The sequence below is a fragment of the Ziziphus jujuba genome, chromosome 7 (assembly GCF_031755915.1).
Source record: "Ziziphus jujuba cultivar Dongzao chromosome 7, ASM3175591v1".
Taxonomy (NCBI): domain Eukaryota; kingdom Viridiplantae; phylum Streptophyta; class Magnoliopsida; order Rosales; family Rhamnaceae; genus Ziziphus; species Ziziphus jujuba.
In genome coordinates, this window is record NC_083385.1 from 13,163,927 (window position 1) to 13,181,906 (window position 17,980).

A 17,980-nucleotide genomic window follows, 5' to 3' on the forward strand; every position below is an offset into this window, starting at 1 on the left:
TCGGGACGGGGTGTTACATAAATATCTATACAAAACATATTAAATATAAGTAATAATAAAACTTTAATTAAATATAATATTTAATTTTTTGTAAATATAAATATAATTTTAAATCTTTTCATATATAACAAAATAAATACTATAATTATAAAATAATCCAATCCAGTCCCATCCTGCACCAAACATGGGACAACTAGTCCAACATTCAGTCCAGAACTATACCAAACACAGTACTGCACTATTTAAGGAGATCTTCCATCCGAGGTCTCTAAAGTGTATAATTTGTGGCAATGAGCTTAATCATAGCTCTCGAATATGATTCTTCCATTTACATAATGGCTTGATCACAACGGAGCTGAATTTGGCAAAATGGAGTTAACCGCTGCATCTGGAACGGTCAAAAATGGTGGACTTGACTTTTCCGGGATCAAAATATAATTACCAGAAATTTTAAGGTAAAAAAAATAATTTCCCAAAATTCTGGGGTCAAACTGTAAATACAGAAACTACAAGGGTCAGTCTGTAATATCTGCAAATACAGGGGCTGTTTTGTAATTTTAGAAACTGTTATTGATGTGGCAGATTGTGATGATGTGTCAACACGTGGTAGATGACGTAGCGCTTGCGTGGCTGATGATGTGTTGGATCGCATGGCTGATGACGTGGCTGACATGTGGTGACGTGTCAGATGACTTCTCATTGACGTGGTCGTCTTCAACATCCAGATGGTACGTGGGGCACGTGAGGCGCGTGATCTGCTGTAGAAAATTTCAGGCGGCGTGTGGTAGCGCTTGAAGCGTGTCGTTGCTCTCCGGAGAACTTGATTGTTCTCTTCTCATCGATTAATTTCACCTGGTATCCTCAAACATTTGATTTGAGCAAATTTTCGAAACACCAATTTGAAGAACAGAGGGTCTGTTTCTTCAAATTTGGAACCCAAGCTCTTAAGCTGGAGCTCTGATACCACTTGTTGTGGTTCTCTGACCACTTTAGAGGAGAAATGTGAGAAGAAAAATAAAAATTAGTTCTATCACTCACTTGGTAATAGATTATAAAAATAAAAACTTCTCTTGTGGAGGATTCTTACGTGCAACCTCTCTCTATACTGTCAAATTCTCTCTGGAATTGGTCACTCTTCTCTCAAGCTCTCTCTGGAACTTAAACACTACTCTCAACACTCCTCACTTGGGTGATATTAAGGTTGCACCGCTTGGCTTAGCTTGTATGCAACGGGATGGAGCCTATTTACAGGCTCACAAATTCGATGCATGTCCTCCATTTTCAACCTCTTCTAACGTTCAGCACCGGCCTTTTGACATTGCCCACAATTATTAAGCAAGTTGGAGTTCGGTGTTAAATGCAGCAATGGCCATTGTCAAAAATGGTGAGCTACTGGTTTCACACTGTCGGTGCAGTGTGGTGCGGCTGGACTTCACATTGATTACAATCACAACGGATTGACAATTCGTTGGTAAGCTTAACAATATGATTGGTAATCAAGCTTACCAATGGATTGACAGTCCGAGTGAGAAGTTGGAATTGTGATCCTTATCGCCTATGAAATTCCTTTTATTGTCAATCACAATGGATTTCGACCCCACAGTTGAGGAAGTACTTGACAGAAGCTTTATTATATGTTGAAGCAAGTAAAAGAGAAACGAAATGGGAAAGAAAGAGAGAAATGAGAATGATTTGGAATTGGAAATGAATCTTCTCCATGGGAAATTTGGAGAAGATTTCTAATATTGAGTTTACAAATTGGTGGGAGATTGAAAAGCAATATTTTCTAAACATTACTGACTTTGGACGACGACAATGCTCTATTGAGAGACTTGAAAGATATGTAATTGGAAAAATGCAAGTATGAACAATTTTGGATTGAATTGGATATTTGAATTTTGTTTGTTTGTTTTTGTTTTTGTTTTTGTTTTTTTATTGTTGGTTGGTCGTGATTCGTGAACACTACAGCATCTTTGAAGCAAAAGAAAGTACAATGATAGGAATGAAGAAATGATATTGAAAAACCATGAATTATAGCGTCATCATATATGTCTAAAGTATTAGCTTGCGCTACAGGGATTCATTTTGGAACGTGAATTTTACAAGAAAGAAGAAAAAAGTTCCATCGTTGCCTGACTGACTTAGACGTTAGCTAGCTAGTCACCATTGCATTTGCTCAAAAGCAAGTAAATTTCCTGGAGTTCTCTTCTTCATTAATAATTTGATAGCAACAAATTTCCCATATGTGGATTTCATAATCTGCTGAGGCAAGTAAAACATAACAGAATGGAAAAAGAAAGACAGTAATCAAAATTATTTGCAAATAAATAAATAAATAAAATATTTCATAGCATACGAAATTGGAAAATTATTAGGACCATTTTCTGTTTTGAGTAATCATTTCTTTATAGGACAAATTGTTTGGACAAAAGACTAACCTTTAGGCCTTTCTAATTTGAGCTACACATAAATACAAAATACATGGTTAAAAATTAAACATTTTAGAGGATGAAGTGGTAAACTATAGCATTTATCATGCTACTCGGAAAAAAAGTTAGATACTTCAACATTTTCACTGTTTGAATTATCAATGAACTGCATATTTACACTACTAGGTGTTCGCTACGCCATGATTGTAATCTATCAAAAATGAATAAAAGGCTTTTTTCGGGGGAAAAAAAAAAAGAAAAAAAAAAAAGTAACAAGCCTAAGCTGGAAGCCCATAGGAAAAGAATTGTAAGTCCAAGGGGAAAAGTGGTTTTTTACTTGGCCCATTGTTTTGATTCTTTCCAGCCTAACGTCTCTCTCCACTATATATAATAAGAGCGTCCCATCAGAAAGGGAAACAGAGAGCAGCATCAGAATCAAAGTAAATCATCATAAAAAAAAAATTATTTAAAAAAAAAAAAAAAAAAAAAACCATGGTGGGTCAATGGACGGTGAATAAACCGAGCAGGAGCGACGAAGTGGTTGATGCAGATCAACAGCTCAAACTCGCCGAGCAGATCAGAGCTCAGTTTGACTCTATTACCCCAAAACGACCACTCAAACCCAACAGAAGCGAACCCGATTCATCAACACCAACCCCTGATCAGACCATCCAAAACCATACCATTCCTGAGCTTCGCAAGTTTCGTTCTCTTCAATCTCAATCCCATGTCGGTAACATTATTACTATTTTCGAATTTTCGAATTTATATATTTATTTTTTCAATCGCTGATTATTACACTTCTTATTTCTCGCAGGTTATTTTTTCAACAGAAGGAGTTTCAACGGTTCCAGATAATGAATTTGTGGAGACCCAGTACTATAGGGAATTGGATTCCATTGAGAAAGAGCACCACACGGTATGATCATGTCAAAATCCGTAGATATATATTTTTTTCTGATTTTGTTGGTTATTTAATTAATTACTACATTTTAATTGAAATTTTTTGTCTGGAACAGACAGGAAGTGGTTTTATAAAGATTGGAAAAGAAGGCAATGAAGATGGCTATGGAATTCAGTTACCACAAGTTCATAGTAATGGTGAAGCTCGAGCTGTTGGGTGTTTCAGAAGCAACCCAGCAACGAATGACTGGGTTCCTAGCACCGATGACGATCAGGTTTGGGTTTAGAATGAAAGGAAATTATTAATAAGAACCAGTTTGGTGGAATTGTTTTGTCCATTAAAATTAATTGCATAGTATATGTTTGTTCTCTGTTTTATTTTTATTTTTATTTTATTTTATTTTTCAGATTTTCATATCCTCAAAACCAAATCGGAGCGAAAGCTCTTAGTAGATCTGCAGAGAGATTAGTGATTGGAAATGAAAGAGATAGGCCTTGTGGTTTTACCAACTCTTCCTTAAATTATGTTATACAACGTCTTTGTTGTTGGTGTTGTCGTCGTTGGATAAAAGAAAATGAGATAAGGATTGGGATTTGGTGGAAAGCTTTGAAAATTATATTTAGAATAACATATAAAAAATTGTGTAATGGAAACTTCAAGCACCTTTTTTTTTTATGTCGTTCTTATCCATTCACACTGTTAACGCCAATATTTTAAATGGATGTTGTGTCAACCTGTTTGTCATGACACCTTATATGCTAAGCCGATCTGCAATTACTGATACATTGTTTGGAGTATTTGGGATTGCTAATCCACATTAACATAGTATAATTGCAGAAAAGGACAAAAATAAATAAATAAATTAATTAAAGTTTGGGTGATAGATATAAAATTATATGCTAGATGGATGTGGTTTATGCATGTGTAGCGGCCAACTGGCCATGGCTCTAATTGAAGAACTGCATTCTCACAGTAAATGGTTCACACGGTGGCAAATGGGAACCAGGGACACTGTGGCACTAATCAACTACCAAACATTTTTCTCTCGATTGCCTCTGGTAGTTTACTTATGTGATATTGATGGAGTTTAATGGAAAATTTCTCTGTCTCTCTTGTCACGCTAATAATTACATATAACCAATATAACCAATATTAAAATAGTATTTGTTACAAGTTAGGCTTTGTATTTAAAATATAAATAAATAAATAAATTTGCATTTTAATATTTTAAACCATTATCCACAATTTGTTAAAAATCCAATTACATCAAAATGTAATAAATGAAAATTTGAAAGTGTAAATTAGAATGTTTTATATTTAAAACTCAAAAGTAAAATCTTTCCATATAAGTAAGTATTAAAGTGCAACGACCATAAAGAATAGGAAAATGAATAGAGATAGAAATAAATAGTATTTTAGGGTGAAAAAAAATAGAAAGATGGATGGTCCATAGTTTGATTAGAAGATGAGAGGAAATATTTTCAATTTTTTTTTAATGAAATTCTTTTATTGCTAAATATCATTTATTATATGTTATTATTTGGAAATCGTATATGATTTCTCTAAATTTCTAATATGATTAAGCGGATAGGGATAATCAATAATGAAAACATGTCTTCGAATATACGTTTCTCTTTTTTATATCTCTCACCCCTTATGCTAATAAAAACACTCTAAAGAACTGCCAAACATTGGAAACAAATAATTATAATAATAATAATAATAACATTGGAAAAAAAATTACATAAATTTTGACGTCGTGCTGAAACAAATAAATGAATCCACCAGGCATATTCATTCTTGAATAATTAAGGGGAACTGATTTGTTGGCAGTACAAGCTAGAGGCACTCCTAAATTTAATGCATACTTATTCATTAACCATCGTGTCCTTTAGGATTCTACCACGTGGCTCAACATATCATTTGAAGTGAAAGAGAACATTGGAAATGATGGGCTCAACATACCGCCCAGCCCACTAGGTGGTCTTGGGTCAACTATGGTCTTCAAATGGCCCCTAGCTTTCTTTTCCGGCCCCATTCCCAAATCCACTCAATGAATTTTTCATGCCTATAATAATAATATAACAATTTCGGTAAGAGCTAATAAATGAATCCCAACAACCCCTGCTCCATCTTTACGTTTTTTTTCTTCTTCCTTTTTTTTTTTTTTTTTTTTTTTTTTTGGGGGGCGCTGGGGAGACTCGAATCCAGCTCGTAGACGGGGTTGTTGGTACCTTTTACCACAGGCTACCACACGGCTTTCATCTTTACGTTTTTACTTTTTATGCAAACTCAAAAGCGCATTCATATTAAAGATTTGCTAGAATATCCCTATCTCCAGGATGTACTTTTCTATATATCCATTTGTTACATGGAATTGAGCAGAGATTTTGGTGATTTTGGTCTCGACCCAATTAGATTCTACATTAGGACACTGCATATTGCATGAATATATAATATAATTAATACTAACGTCTTCTTTTTTGGTCTATATAGTCATTTGTAATAGCCGCAAATTTATAGCCAACTTAACTTTATGTCTACATTCACCATAAAAATAGTAATAATAGCAATAAATAAAAAATTAGATAGACCAAATAATTAACAATATAAAACAAAATTATCGACAAGATAAATTCATACAAGACCTGTTACCCATTCAAGATTATCAACAAGATGGAGAGGCTCCCGAAATATGGAAGAATTGAACCACTAAACCTAGCATGTTGGAAAGAGGCTTAGATATTGCAAGTATTTTAACCATCCAAAAAAATAAAGGAATTTTGATATATATCGTTTGAGTGCGTTGAAACTCGAGTCCAAATGAATCTTTAAGCTGAAAAAAAAAGTCCAAATGCCTCAAGGACTTGAGTTTTGGTCAACGAAGGTCTAATTTCCCCATTAAGGTTCCAGAATCCATACCTAACGAGAGATTCATCATATAATTATTTGGATGTGGATTATGGAGATCTACTGCAATAGCAACTTCAGTACTGTTCTCGCCATTGACAACAGTTGCTAGGCGTCCCTGCCACCATGTGTTAGAAATAATACTATATTTGTAGTTAAAATCTCGAAAAATATAGCAGAGAACTAAAGGGCACCACCAGAGAAGATAAAAAGTATATACGTTTTCTTTCCTCAATTTGTTGCCTTTTATCACTGATTTACTTTTCGAATTGAAGAAAGACAAAAACACTCTTATCTTCTCCTGATGCCCTCTTATGTCCTGCTGTGTGGCTTTGTATAGTATGTCACGCCAAATCTCCATTATCAACACAAAACGGGCTTAAAATTAAAAACCAATTTAGATGGGTTGGAGATTCCGAACCCCCGACCTGACCCGACCCTATTGCCATTCCTTGGGAGTCTTTTAGCTTTGAGATCCAATGTCTCGAAATTCAACAAGTTTTGGAAAGACGATGGAAGCTCTCCTGAGAATTCGTTGTCACTAAGGTGCAACGTTTGAAGCATGGTTAGTTGTTCATTCTGAGGTCTAATACCTCTAGCATAGAACAATTCCCAATGCTATACTTATGGTTACTCGGATGACTTTGAACGGTAAGTAATATTATTTATATCACATTTTTTGAACAATCTATTATATGATTCCGTTGTTTTTAAATTTTAAGATAACGAACTTCAAATTTGAGGGCCTTTAATTGTTATGTATAGTTCCTACCTCTGTTTTTATGAAAAGTTACGTGTCTAATGCTTTCAGGCTTACCTACTTCTCTCATGCATCATTGGACTACATTGTAAAAGCTGGGGAGAAGCCTGATGTACTGCACATTCATAATTGGGAAACTGCTGTAGTTTGGCCACTTTTCTGGGATATTTTTTTCTAAACTATGTAAAACTAATAGTATCGAATACTTTGAATTGGCATATAAAAATGATGTTATATTAAGCTTGTCCTTAATTTTCCTTCAACTTGTTGAATAACTAAAATTCGAACAACTAAACTTTTTTGCTTAATATTGAAGGTGGAACAACCAAACTATTGGTCTAAAAAAATTCTCTTTCGACAATTGTTGGTCAAACTCGTAAACAGTAGCCTTTCTCTTTTCTTAAGCTTGTACCTACAACTAACTTGTATCATTGCAACCTGACCTTTTATGCGACATATATTTCATCTAAATTCTCTACTACACTTCCTATCATAGAGGAAAACCTTCTTTTCTCTGGAGGGAAAAATTTGTATGGGACTCATTTGCATAATCTAATTGGTTGAGCTTGTACTTAGGGACTTGGTGGTACAACAATACTCTTGGCATGTCATTATTTCAATCAGGCAAGTAGCTGCACATATTCCTTTTTGACTTCACATATTCTTAAAGGTCCATTTGAGCTTGACATTACTTTACATGCTTTTTAATAATTTAGTAGCTCGAGCAACCAGATAAACTATCATTATGAGACCTTCATCCTGCTAGACTTGACCATCCTGATCGTTTACAAGATAACACTATTCAACATTTTGAAGGTGCACCTTCTCTCTCTCTCTCTCTCTCTCTCTCTTTATCTTGCCTTCGTGCTTTTCTAATAAGTCGATATACCTTATTTAGCTAAAATTTATGAAAATTTCCATTTTGAGTCGATTATTAGGATTTGTCATTTATATGTTCATCTTTGTTACATGTCGAGGAAACCATGGACTTTGATCTATTAAGTTTGATTTTTTTGTCACATTTGGAGTTAAAGATAAGAACATTGCTGTATACAAGCACTGCCATGTGGCACTGTGGAACCCGCACCCTGCCATATGGCAGTGTGTTTATGGTGCCAATCCAACCCTGAATTTCACAGATTTGGCTTAAAAGCATGTTCTTAGAGATAATTATGAAACTGCAACTCTAACCATAGTGATTTTCTTTGTATCTAGCAGACTAATTTCTTATAGCTTATAAAATTAACATTCTTTTTTGTTGAAGATATCAACATATGAATAATTTATTTACTAAATTTGGATGACAAAATGGTGCTCCAAATTTTGGAAAGCCAAAATCTAAGGGGTTCGTAACTATTTACTAGTGTTATATATTGATAACAAGGATAGAAATCATTTCATATAATTGGTATGAAGACAGAGCCACATGGAACTGACCCATGATATATGCACATTTTAGTTTCTAAAATCATAATATATATATATATATATATATATATGTACACAACTCAATCAACAGTTGTTTTCATTTCGTAACCTCATCTTTTCATTTTCCCCTGAAAGGTTAGCCGACACACCTTTCAAATAAAAATAAAAAAATGAAAAAAAGCATTCCAACTAAGTCCCAATTTTTCCTTGCCGTGTTCTTTTAGTATGTAAAGTTTTATCTAACCCTGCAAAACTCTCTTATTTTTTAAATTCCTACCTTCCTTTGGCTGTCCAGCATCTTGTGAGTTTTTTCGGTTTCTATAAATTTTCGGGGTGGAGTTGTTTACTCCAATAAAGTTATAATTTTGTCATCCATTCATTCAAGTTATAACACGTTCCTTTCCTATCCTTTAAAAAGCAGGGTCATTCATAGTCCAAATCATGGGTTAGGACCTACCTAAGTAAGTATCATTTAATCCCAATCCTGAAAACTTTTGCAAAATCTTTAATAAATTTTGTATCTATCAGTTCTCTTTCCTTAATGCAAGATGAACTAAGCAGAAATATGTCAATAACAAATTGAATATTACAGTAGTTTTCTCTTTTGTCTCAATGATGTCAATGCCATGGGCTTTTAAAAATATGAGTACTGAATGCATTTTCACTCTCTTTTACATATGCTTGCGGCGACGAGTAGTTGGTTGTTGCTCCATATGGGTTTGACAGCTCCTTCTGGAATCCTTCCTAAAAATTATAGTGTATGGCATGAAAGGGAAGCTGCATGCAATTGAAGTTGTATTACAGTAACAACTGGGGTACGTTATCTGTTAATGGTTCTAGTATTCTTCTAAGTGTCGAACCTGTGTTTAAGCACTTTTCTTGGTTGTAAATTTAGTGCTTCGATTATCATTGCTCATGACCTTTTACTCTTATAACACTGTATTTCAAGTTACCATGGGGTTAAAATTACTGAAAAAGCAAGAATTGTAAGATACCATGAACTGGTTACAAACAAGAATTTATGTTTTCAGAAGATAATATTGTATATTCTATAGGTAGTGGTAAGTCATACTTCATTCAACTATTGTCCTGACCAAGATATTCTGTAGAACATTGGCAGAATGATCAATTAGAATCTCTATGACAGTGTAATTTGTCTAATTTGATGCTACCTATCTGATATCTGATTTCGGAAGAGTTCGTGGAAATAAGAAGTGTGTAGGGCTACTGGTAATCGTACTTTATTTACACTGATAGACTCAATAGTTTTAATGTCTGAAAGGGGTGTAGGTTGTTATTAATTTGTGGAAGTATACTTCGTTTGGAAAAAAAAAAAAAAAAAAAAAAAACCCTTTAAACATATCTTTGGTCCTCAAAAAAGTTTTTTACTTAACAACGACTAATTTATAAGGTTGTTATGCTTTAATTTTAATGAATTGGCTAAGCAACAGTTTCATACATTCATATGCTTTATAGTTAACAATAATAGCTGAAGCAATGGAATAATTTTTTTTTTTTAGGTTTGGATGCATCTTTTCTGAAGTTTCATATGTTGATCTGGAGAGCCTTAAGTCACTTGTTCGCAGTGCCAGCAGTAGGGGTGTCCAGATTGTTACATATATCTGTGCCATCATCTCCAAAGCATCAAGCATTGGGAATTGTTCTATGCTAGAGGTATTAGACCTCAGAATGAACAATTTGTTTGGCAATATTCCTGGTTCGTTGTGTCAGTTCAGAATTCTTCAAACATTGCACCATAGTGACAACAAATTCTCAATAGAGCTTCCATTGTATTGCCAAAACTTATTGAATTTGGAGACACAGGATCTTGGAAACAACAAATTAATGGGTACAATTTCACCATGGATTGGAGAATGTTTTGAAAAGCTAAGTGTTCTTAGATTGAGGTCGAATGCATTTTCCGGAGAACTTCTATCGGTGCTGTCAAATTCAAGTTCAATTCAAGTCCTGGACTTGGCAGGAAATCAGTTCCATGGAAATATACCTGCTAGTTTTGGAGATCTCAAAGCTATGACTCAAGTTCAAAAACGTAACCGTTATTTGCTGTATGAGATTGAGGGATGAATGTAGAATGACCTAACATATAGTAAATGCATAATCCACGTCTTTGTTAAATTATATATATAAAGCCTTCTATTTTCATTTACCAATTTTCTCTTCTTGTCTGCAATGGAGTGCTCACATTATTGCACATATTTAATAGATTGTCGATCAATCCCAACTACCCCCTGCTCGATCCTTGCGTTCTCATTTGAATTTATGCAAACTCAAAATTACAATTAATCATATTAAAGATTTGCAAGAATATCCAGTTGTTACAAGGGATTGAGTAGATATTTTGTCTCAATCAAATTAATACTAACGGCCTCCTTTTTGGTATCTATAGTCATTTGTAACCGCTAGTCAGCTACAAGTTTATTGCCAACTTAACGTGAAAGTTACATACACCACAAAAAAAAAAAAAATATATATATATATATATATATACATAGTCATAATAACTATAATAAAAGCTAATAGACCAAAGATGATGAAAAACAAAATATAGAGCAGCAGATAATAAATATATATATAGTTCACTAGATTGTGTTTTTAATTATTTAGTGGCAATATGCATACTCCTTCATATATGATAATGTCCATATTCCTTTTTATATGGCTTTATATTTAACTAGCATATTAATGATTATAAAAAATACAAAATAAAACTTTAATTATTTTTATATATGTTTTTAGCAAGACTAATAAAGAGAGAGAGATACTATAATAATGTAAATATTTTAATTATCATCTACAGTTTCAGAGAGAACATTGTTCATGATCGGACGTGCTTTACACATAGCTTCCAGCGGCACAACTTTGGGCATGCTAAGCCCTTTACCTTCACTCATATCAATTTCTTTGTCGCTAATCCTTTTCCAGTCAAAGCATTGAATGAACGACCCTAAGCTCAATCCAACGACACGTTGTGCCAGTCCAGCACCAGGACAAGCCCTCCTTCCCACTCCAAACGGCATTAATTTGTATGACGACGTCGTATCAACCTCCTTTGTTTCAAACCTTTCGGGCTTAAAACTCTCTGCATCGTTCCACAGCTTAGGGTCTCTCTGTATGGCCCATGAATTAACCAATAAGATGGTGTCACGTGGCACGTTGTAACCACCAATGGTGCAGTCATCGGAGGATAGATGTGGAACAAGCAATGGGGCTGGTGGGTAGAGACGGAGGGTCTCGGAGATGATGTTTTGGAGGTAAGGTAGTTTTGAAAGATCTGGTTCGTCCATTAAGTTTTGTTGACCGATTTGACGATCCAATTCGGCTTTAGCCTTTTCCAGGATATGGGGATGGTTAAGGAGATTGGACATTGCCCACTCCAATGTCACTGCAGACGTGTCAGTCCCAGCCAATAAAATATTCTGCATGCAAAATACATGCATAGATTAACAGCTTATGGAAATATATATATATATATATATAGATCTAAAATCTAAATGATGATGGGAAAATTAAAATATTACATATATATATATATATATATATATATATTTTATTCTCAAAGCCAATAAAAAAAAAATAAATAATAAAAATTAATTACTTGTAATTTACATTTTCAAAAACTATCTAAAAAAAAAAAAAAGAATGTTTCCTCATCTATATAAATTCTTTTGTAAAAAAAATAAATAAATAAAAAATTTTAGATAGGGGAGAATGATGAAACTGAAACAAAATCATACTAACCATTATAAGTCCTTTGATAATTTGGTCAGTGTAGTAATCAGGCTGTGACTCTTGCAGGGAAAGTAGATGATCAATCATGGTATTTTTACTCTCTTTTCTGTCCCGATTCTCATCAATAAGACTTTGCAAGAAAGCATCTGCCCTCTTAGCAAGCCTCTTGATCTTCTTTTCAAATCCGTCCCTGCTAATCCAATTCAAAACAGGCAAGAAATCTCCAGGATTTGCTGCTCCACCATACACAAACGCCTCCTCTATAATCTCTCTGAACTGCTTAGCTTCTTCCTTATCCGTCAACTCGTCCCCGTAGTACCGCTTCCCTGCGACCATTCTCATTATAATGTTAAAAGTCAGCTCCGTAAATATCGGTTGCAGCTCCACCTTCACAAACTGTTCGATGGAGTTTCGAGAAAGTTTGCACAATGTCCGTCTGATTTCGTCCCTCCGGATGCTCAAGAACAAGTTGAGCCGGCTCGTCGAGAAGATTTCGATGGCGCTGATTCGTCGGAGGTTTCGCCAATGATCGCCATAAGGGGAACTCGCCAAGGTACTGTAGTTGTAGCCTAGGTGCTTGCCCAAGAGTAGCCGAGGGCGGTTGGCCAGAACGATGTCGTTCTTGGTGAAGCATTCTTCGACCGCCGAGGAGGATGATACTATAACCACACGGCGGTATCCGAACCAAAGTGTGAAAATGGGACCGTGTTTTTGAGAGAGAAGGTGGAAGGCTCGATGAACCGGTGGTTTTAAGAGATGGAGGTGACCGATAATTGGAAGTGAAGGAGGGCTTGGTGGGAGGTTTTTGTATTTTCTTGTGCTTGAGAAGAAGAATTTGAAAGTACATAGAAGGAAAATAATGAAAAGCAACGTGGGGAAGAAGATATGCTCCATATGGCTTTCAATTTGGGGGGTGTTTCGTTTTGTGATAAGAGTTTGTGACAAACTATTGGTATTTATAGCAAAGAGAGCTAAATGTTTTTTATTTAAATGGTGAAAAAAGAAGGAGCTAAATGTTGCTTGTTCAAATCCTATACGAGGCAAATATATAAGAGATTGTTATTTCTATATGAAAATTATATGATATGTATCTATTATATATATGCCACAAAAATATAGCGATCACCCATTAGTACAAACTACTCATGCTGACGTGTTCTTTAATAAGACCAAACCTGGGTGAAAGTCTACCCTTATCTAGTAGGGTTTCATGTATTGTATCTCTCTAGTATTGACAAAGCTTTATCACAGTAGGTGATAACTACTCTATTTTTGGATGTAGGGGTTCTAGAACAACCCTTTCTCTTGTATTTATACGTGTTTTCAATACATAGCTTAATAAGATCCTTTTACTTTTTCCATACTCTGTTTTCTCACATGGTATCAGAGCCTATCAAGTAACCAAATCTAGTAATTTTGGTGCACGTATATTTTATCAAATATGCAAGGTTGCTGGTCATACAGCAGATCGGTGTTGGCATAGATTCGATGATACCTACACAAGCCCAAGTAGTGCAAACGCCTTCTATGCATCTCCTGATGTCACCTCTAATCCTAATTGGTTACTTGACAGTGGTACTACCAATCACATCACCACCGATCCATCCAACATAATAAAAAGAAATGACTATTTCAGCAATGACAAGCTTACAATTGGTAATGGACATGGTTTGCCGATCCCTCTTACTGGTTGCTCTTTTATTAATACCAGTGCTGGAAAAATTAAATTAAAAAATATGCTTTATGTTCCAAAGATCACAAAAAATTTGTTAAGCATATCTAGTTTAACCAGTGATAACAATGTTATAGTAGAATTTAATGACCAGTTTGTTTTTGTGAAGGACAAGAACACAAAGAAGATTCTTCTTAAAGGCTTACTTAAAGACAATTTCTATCAAGTTCTGTAGCCAAAAAAATTGAATGATCATTCTAAGATTTTTATTTCTCAGTTCAATAATATTTCCAGACCTTTAAAATGTTTCTGTTCTCAACATTTTTTACATAAACTATGGCATTATCGCTTAGGCCATCGTAATTCCTTTATTATGAATAAAGTTGCCTTTAAATGCAACAACTCTGTTTTTGTTAAAAATTTTTGTGACTTTTTTTTCTGATCATGTCAATTAGGAAAAAATAAGAGGTTGTATGCATCACCATCATTAACTAGTAGAAAAGAACCTTTGGAATTAATTTTTTCTGATATGTGAGGACCTGCTCTTGTTGAATTACCCAAAGGTTACAAATATTACTTACTTTTTGTTGATAATTTTCCTCGATTCTCTTGGATTTTTCCAATGAAGTTAAAATATGAAGTTCCTATTTTTTTTATCCTTAAAAAAAAGGTTGAAAATTTACTTAATAAAAAAATAAAAAAATTTCAGTTCGATTGGGGGGGTGAATTTCATCCACTCAAACAAATTTTACAACAATTGGGTATTATTTTTCAACATCAATGTCCTCATATTCACAATCTAAATGGACGAGTAGAGCATAAACATTGTCATATAACTGAAACATCTCTCTCTCCTTGCTCAAAGCTCCATGCCTTTTCGCCACTGGTCGAATGCATGATCTACCGCTACTTTTTTAATTAACAGACTTCCTTCCAAAGTTTTTAATTTTCAATCCCCTCTACAAAAATTATTTAATCAAAATTTTGATTATTCTTTTTTAAAATGTTTTGGGTGTGAGTGCTTTCCTTTTCTTCGTCCATATCGTTTGGGTAAATTTAGCTTTAATTCTGAGAGGTGTGTATTTATTGGTTACAACTCCTTCCATGAAGGTTATAAATGTCTAAGTTTGTTAACTGGTAAATTATATGTCTCTTACAATGTCATCTTTAACGATCATTGTTACCCATTTTCTAAAAAGGCCGGCCCACATATTACTAAGACTAATTCGGCCCAATCTATTTCTATCCCTCTTTCATACTTTTTTTTGCAAAACAGGCCTCATGAAGTGTCAGCAACTGTAGAGTCCTCTTTAATGTCTTTGGGAAAAAACTCTTCACCTTTGTCTGGAGACTTACATTCTGATTACAACATCCTATTCCAACACTCCATCTCCACTACTGACACCATTTGACACACTTCCCTCTACTCCACGGTCAAAATCAATTCTTGCATCTAAAAACCAATGTGACTTCAGACTGCCTAGCCCAACAAACTCTATCCAACTGATCCTGCGTGTTCTTCGAAATACATCAGTTCAGCCCTCTCCTTCTCCTGTGTTTGAGCAGTCCACCTTTTCGGTTCAACATGATGTTGGCTCCACAAACAGACCTGCAGGTTCTCTTTCTCCACCACCATCTCATTCATTGCTACCGTCACATCCCATGATCACTCGGGCTAAAGCTGGGATCTTCAAACGAAAAACTTTCTTGGTGACGGTCGAACCTGCTTCTCCTACCAGCGAGCCATCCTCTATCTCTTCGATGTTGCTTTGTCCTCAATGGAAACGAGCTATGATGACTGGATTTGATGTGTTGATGACCAATAATATATGGACTCTTGTACCCTCTCATCCTTTTCAAAGATTAGTTGGTAACAAGTGGCTTTTCAAGTTGAAACGAAATCCAAATGGAACCATCTCACACCACAAAGCCCGGCTTGTAGCCAAGGGTTTTCATCAACAACTTGGCTTGGATTTCAAAAAGACATTTATACCGGTTGTCAAGCCTTCAACCGTTCGGGTTGTGCTCTCCATTGCTATCTCTCGCCACTGAGACATTCATCAAATTGATGTCAATAATGCCTTTCTTAATGGTATCCTCCATGAAAATGTTTATATGAAGCAACCCGAGGGATTTGTTGATCCCGCTAACCCTACGTCCATGTGCAAATTGCATCGTTCACTATATAGTCTTCGTCATGCACCACGAGCTTGGTATGATCAATTACGCCATATATTGGCCAACTAAGGTTTCTGCAATTCTAAAATGGATTCTTTTTTATTTGTCCTTCACTGTTCTCTTGGTGTTATTTGGATTTTAGTGTATGTGGATGATATAATCATCACAAAAGACAATTCAAAATTTCTTGATCAGTTTGTTGCTAAATTGAATACAACATTTCTCTCAATGACTTGGGTTCTCTAAACTATTTCTTGAGCATTGAAGTTCATCATACAAATGTGGGAGTGCGTCTGTCTCAACCAACATACGTTGATGACTCATTATGCCGCACTAGTATGGTTGACTGCAAACCTAGCTCTTCTCCTGCCAACTCTTCCGTTCAGCTTGGAGCAGCTATCGGGAATCCCTTTAAAAATGTGTTTTTATATTGAAGCACCATCGGTATGCTGCAATACTCGACTATTACAAGGCCTGAAATGTGAAGGGGAACATCAGTTGGAAAGGGGAACGAAGCATGCCTTATACGAGGGTGTGGATACCTTTCCCTTGAGACCTGTTTTGACAAAACCGTGCGGGTTGGACCCAAAGCGGACAATATCTCATGCGGGTGGACTGAACTGTTATAGTTGGGATCAGAGTCAGTATCCAGATCGGTGTGCCAGCGAGGACGTTGGGCCCCAAGTGGGGTAGATTGTGAAGTCCCACATCAGTTGAAAAGGGGAACAAAGCATGCCTTATAAGAGGGTGTGGATACCTTTCCCTTGAGACGCGTTTTGTCAAAATCGTGCAGGCTGGGCCCAAAACGGACAATATCTCATGCGGGTGAACTGGGCAGTTACATGAAATTTCCTTCGTTGTAAATAAGTTAAGTTAGTTTATGCACAACCCCACCAATGCTCACTAGCCCATATGTAAACACATTCTTCGCTATCTAAAAGGCTCCAAAATTTTTGGTCTTCTTCTTCATCTATCTGTGCATCTTTGCATCATTGGCTTTACAGATCCAGACTAGGCATCTATCATTGATGATCAAAAATCAATCGGGGGTTATTGCATATATCTTGGTAACTCTCTGGTTTCTTGGTCTTCAAAAAAATAAAATATTGTTGCCCGCTCTAGCATCGAGTCTGAATATCATGCACTTGCACACGGCATTACCGAAATCAGCTGGCTACAGCAGTTCTTACTTGAATCCAAGGTTTCATCTCCCTCTGTCCCGATTCTTTGGTGCGACAGTATGAGCGCTGGTCTCTTGCTGCTAATCCTGTCTTCCATCAGCGAACCAAGTATATTGAAGTTGACGTTCACTTCGTTCGTGACAAAGTCGTTCAACATAATTTGGACATCTGCTATGTTCCTACCACTGACGAAGTTGCTGATATCTTAACCAAGCCCTTACCAACTATTCGTTTTTGTCATCTTCAGACCAAGCTCAATGTTGTTCCACCTACATTTAGCTTGTGAGGGGGTGATAGAGTACAAACTACTCCTGCTGACATGTTCTTTGATAAGACCAAACCTGGGTGAAAGTCTACCCCAACTAGATAAGGGTTTCATGTATTTTATACATGGAAGGTTCTAGAACAACCCTTTCTCTTGTATTTATATGTGTTTTCAATTAGTAGCTTAATAAGATCCTTTTACTTTTTCCATACCCTGTTTTCTCACAAGATGAAAGCTTTTTTATTTTTTAATTTTTTTTTGAATTTTAGAAAAATGGCGACCTAGATATATTAGGTGACAACATAAACTATGTAAAAAAAAGTTACTACATAACAGTATGTGGATAGGTCGTAATATTTTTATAAAATTGTACAATATAAAATTTTTTTAAAAAAATAGTATATCATGAATGATAGCTTTTTCAAATGCATGTCTTGTTTCATAATTAATAGTGGGGTATTTTTTGTATATAATTTTCAAACACTTCAATCAATTCTTCCAAC

The 17,980-nt window shown here is 35.3% G+C and overlaps 2 protein-coding genes and 1 long non-coding RNA gene across 3 annotated transcripts; 2 read left to right on the forward strand and 1 right to left on the reverse strand.

The window, feature by feature from the left end:
* The first annotated feature begins 2,837 nt into the window (after positions 1–2,837).
* LOC107424881 (uncharacterized) lies at positions 2,838–4,116 on the forward strand. Its single transcript, XM_016034768.4, has 4 exons — positions 2,838–3,158; positions 3,247–3,348; positions 3,449–3,607; positions 3,741–4,116. Exons 1-4 carry the CDS (start codon positions 2,922–2,924, stop codon positions 3,780–3,782), a joined length of 540 nt encoding a protein of 179 aa, XP_015890254.2. The 5' UTR covers positions 2,838–2,921; the 3' UTR covers positions 3,783–4,116.
* A 4,449-nt stretch (positions 4,117–8,565) lies between these two features.
* On the forward strand, positions 8,566–10,596 carry LOC132804563 (uncharacterized). The gene is made up of 3 exons (XR_009639774.1): positions 8,566–8,892; positions 9,129–9,246; positions 9,952–10,596. It is a non-coding gene; the product is annotated as an uncharacterized LOC132804563 (long non-coding RNA).
* Positions 10,597–11,148: 552 nt separating this feature from the next.
* Positions 11,149–13,228, reverse strand: LOC107424872 (cytochrome P450 81E8). The gene is made up of 2 exons (XM_016034757.3): positions 12,191–13,228; positions 11,149–11,868 (listed from the first exon to the last, which is right to left on the reverse strand). The coding sequence occupies exons 1-2, from the start codon at positions 13,073–13,075 to the stop codon at positions 11,233–11,235; spliced, it is 1,521 nt and encodes a 506-aa protein (XP_015890243.2). The 5' UTR covers positions 13,076–13,228; the 3' UTR covers positions 11,149–11,232.
* Between the last annotated feature and the right edge of the window lie 4,752 nt (positions 13,229–17,980).

What these genes read in the sequence shown, in the direction of transcription:
- LOC107424872 (XM_016034757.3), bottom strand. Translation starts at nt 13,075, where the DNA reads ATGGAGCATATCTTCTTCCCCACGTTGCTTTTCATTATTTTCCTTCTA. An exon ending in TTATCAAAGGACTTATAATG is followed by an intron (nt 11,869 to 12,190) that starts GTTAGTATGATT and finishes TTTTGCATGCAG; the next exon opens with AATATTTTATTGGCTGGGAC.
- LOC107424881 (XM_016034768.4), top strand. Translation starts at nt 2,922, where the DNA reads ATGGTGGGTCAATGGACGGTGAATAAACCGAGCAGGAGCGACGAAGTG. An exon ending in TTGAGAAAGAGCACCACACG is followed by an intron (nt 3,349 to 3,448) that starts GTATGATCATGT and finishes TGTCTGGAACAG; the next exon opens with ACAGGAAGTGGTTTTATAAA. An exon ending in CTAGCACCGATGACGATCAG is followed by an intron (nt 3,608 to 3,740) that starts GTTTGGGTTTAG and finishes TTTATTTTTCAG; the next exon opens with ATTTTCATATCCTCAAAACC.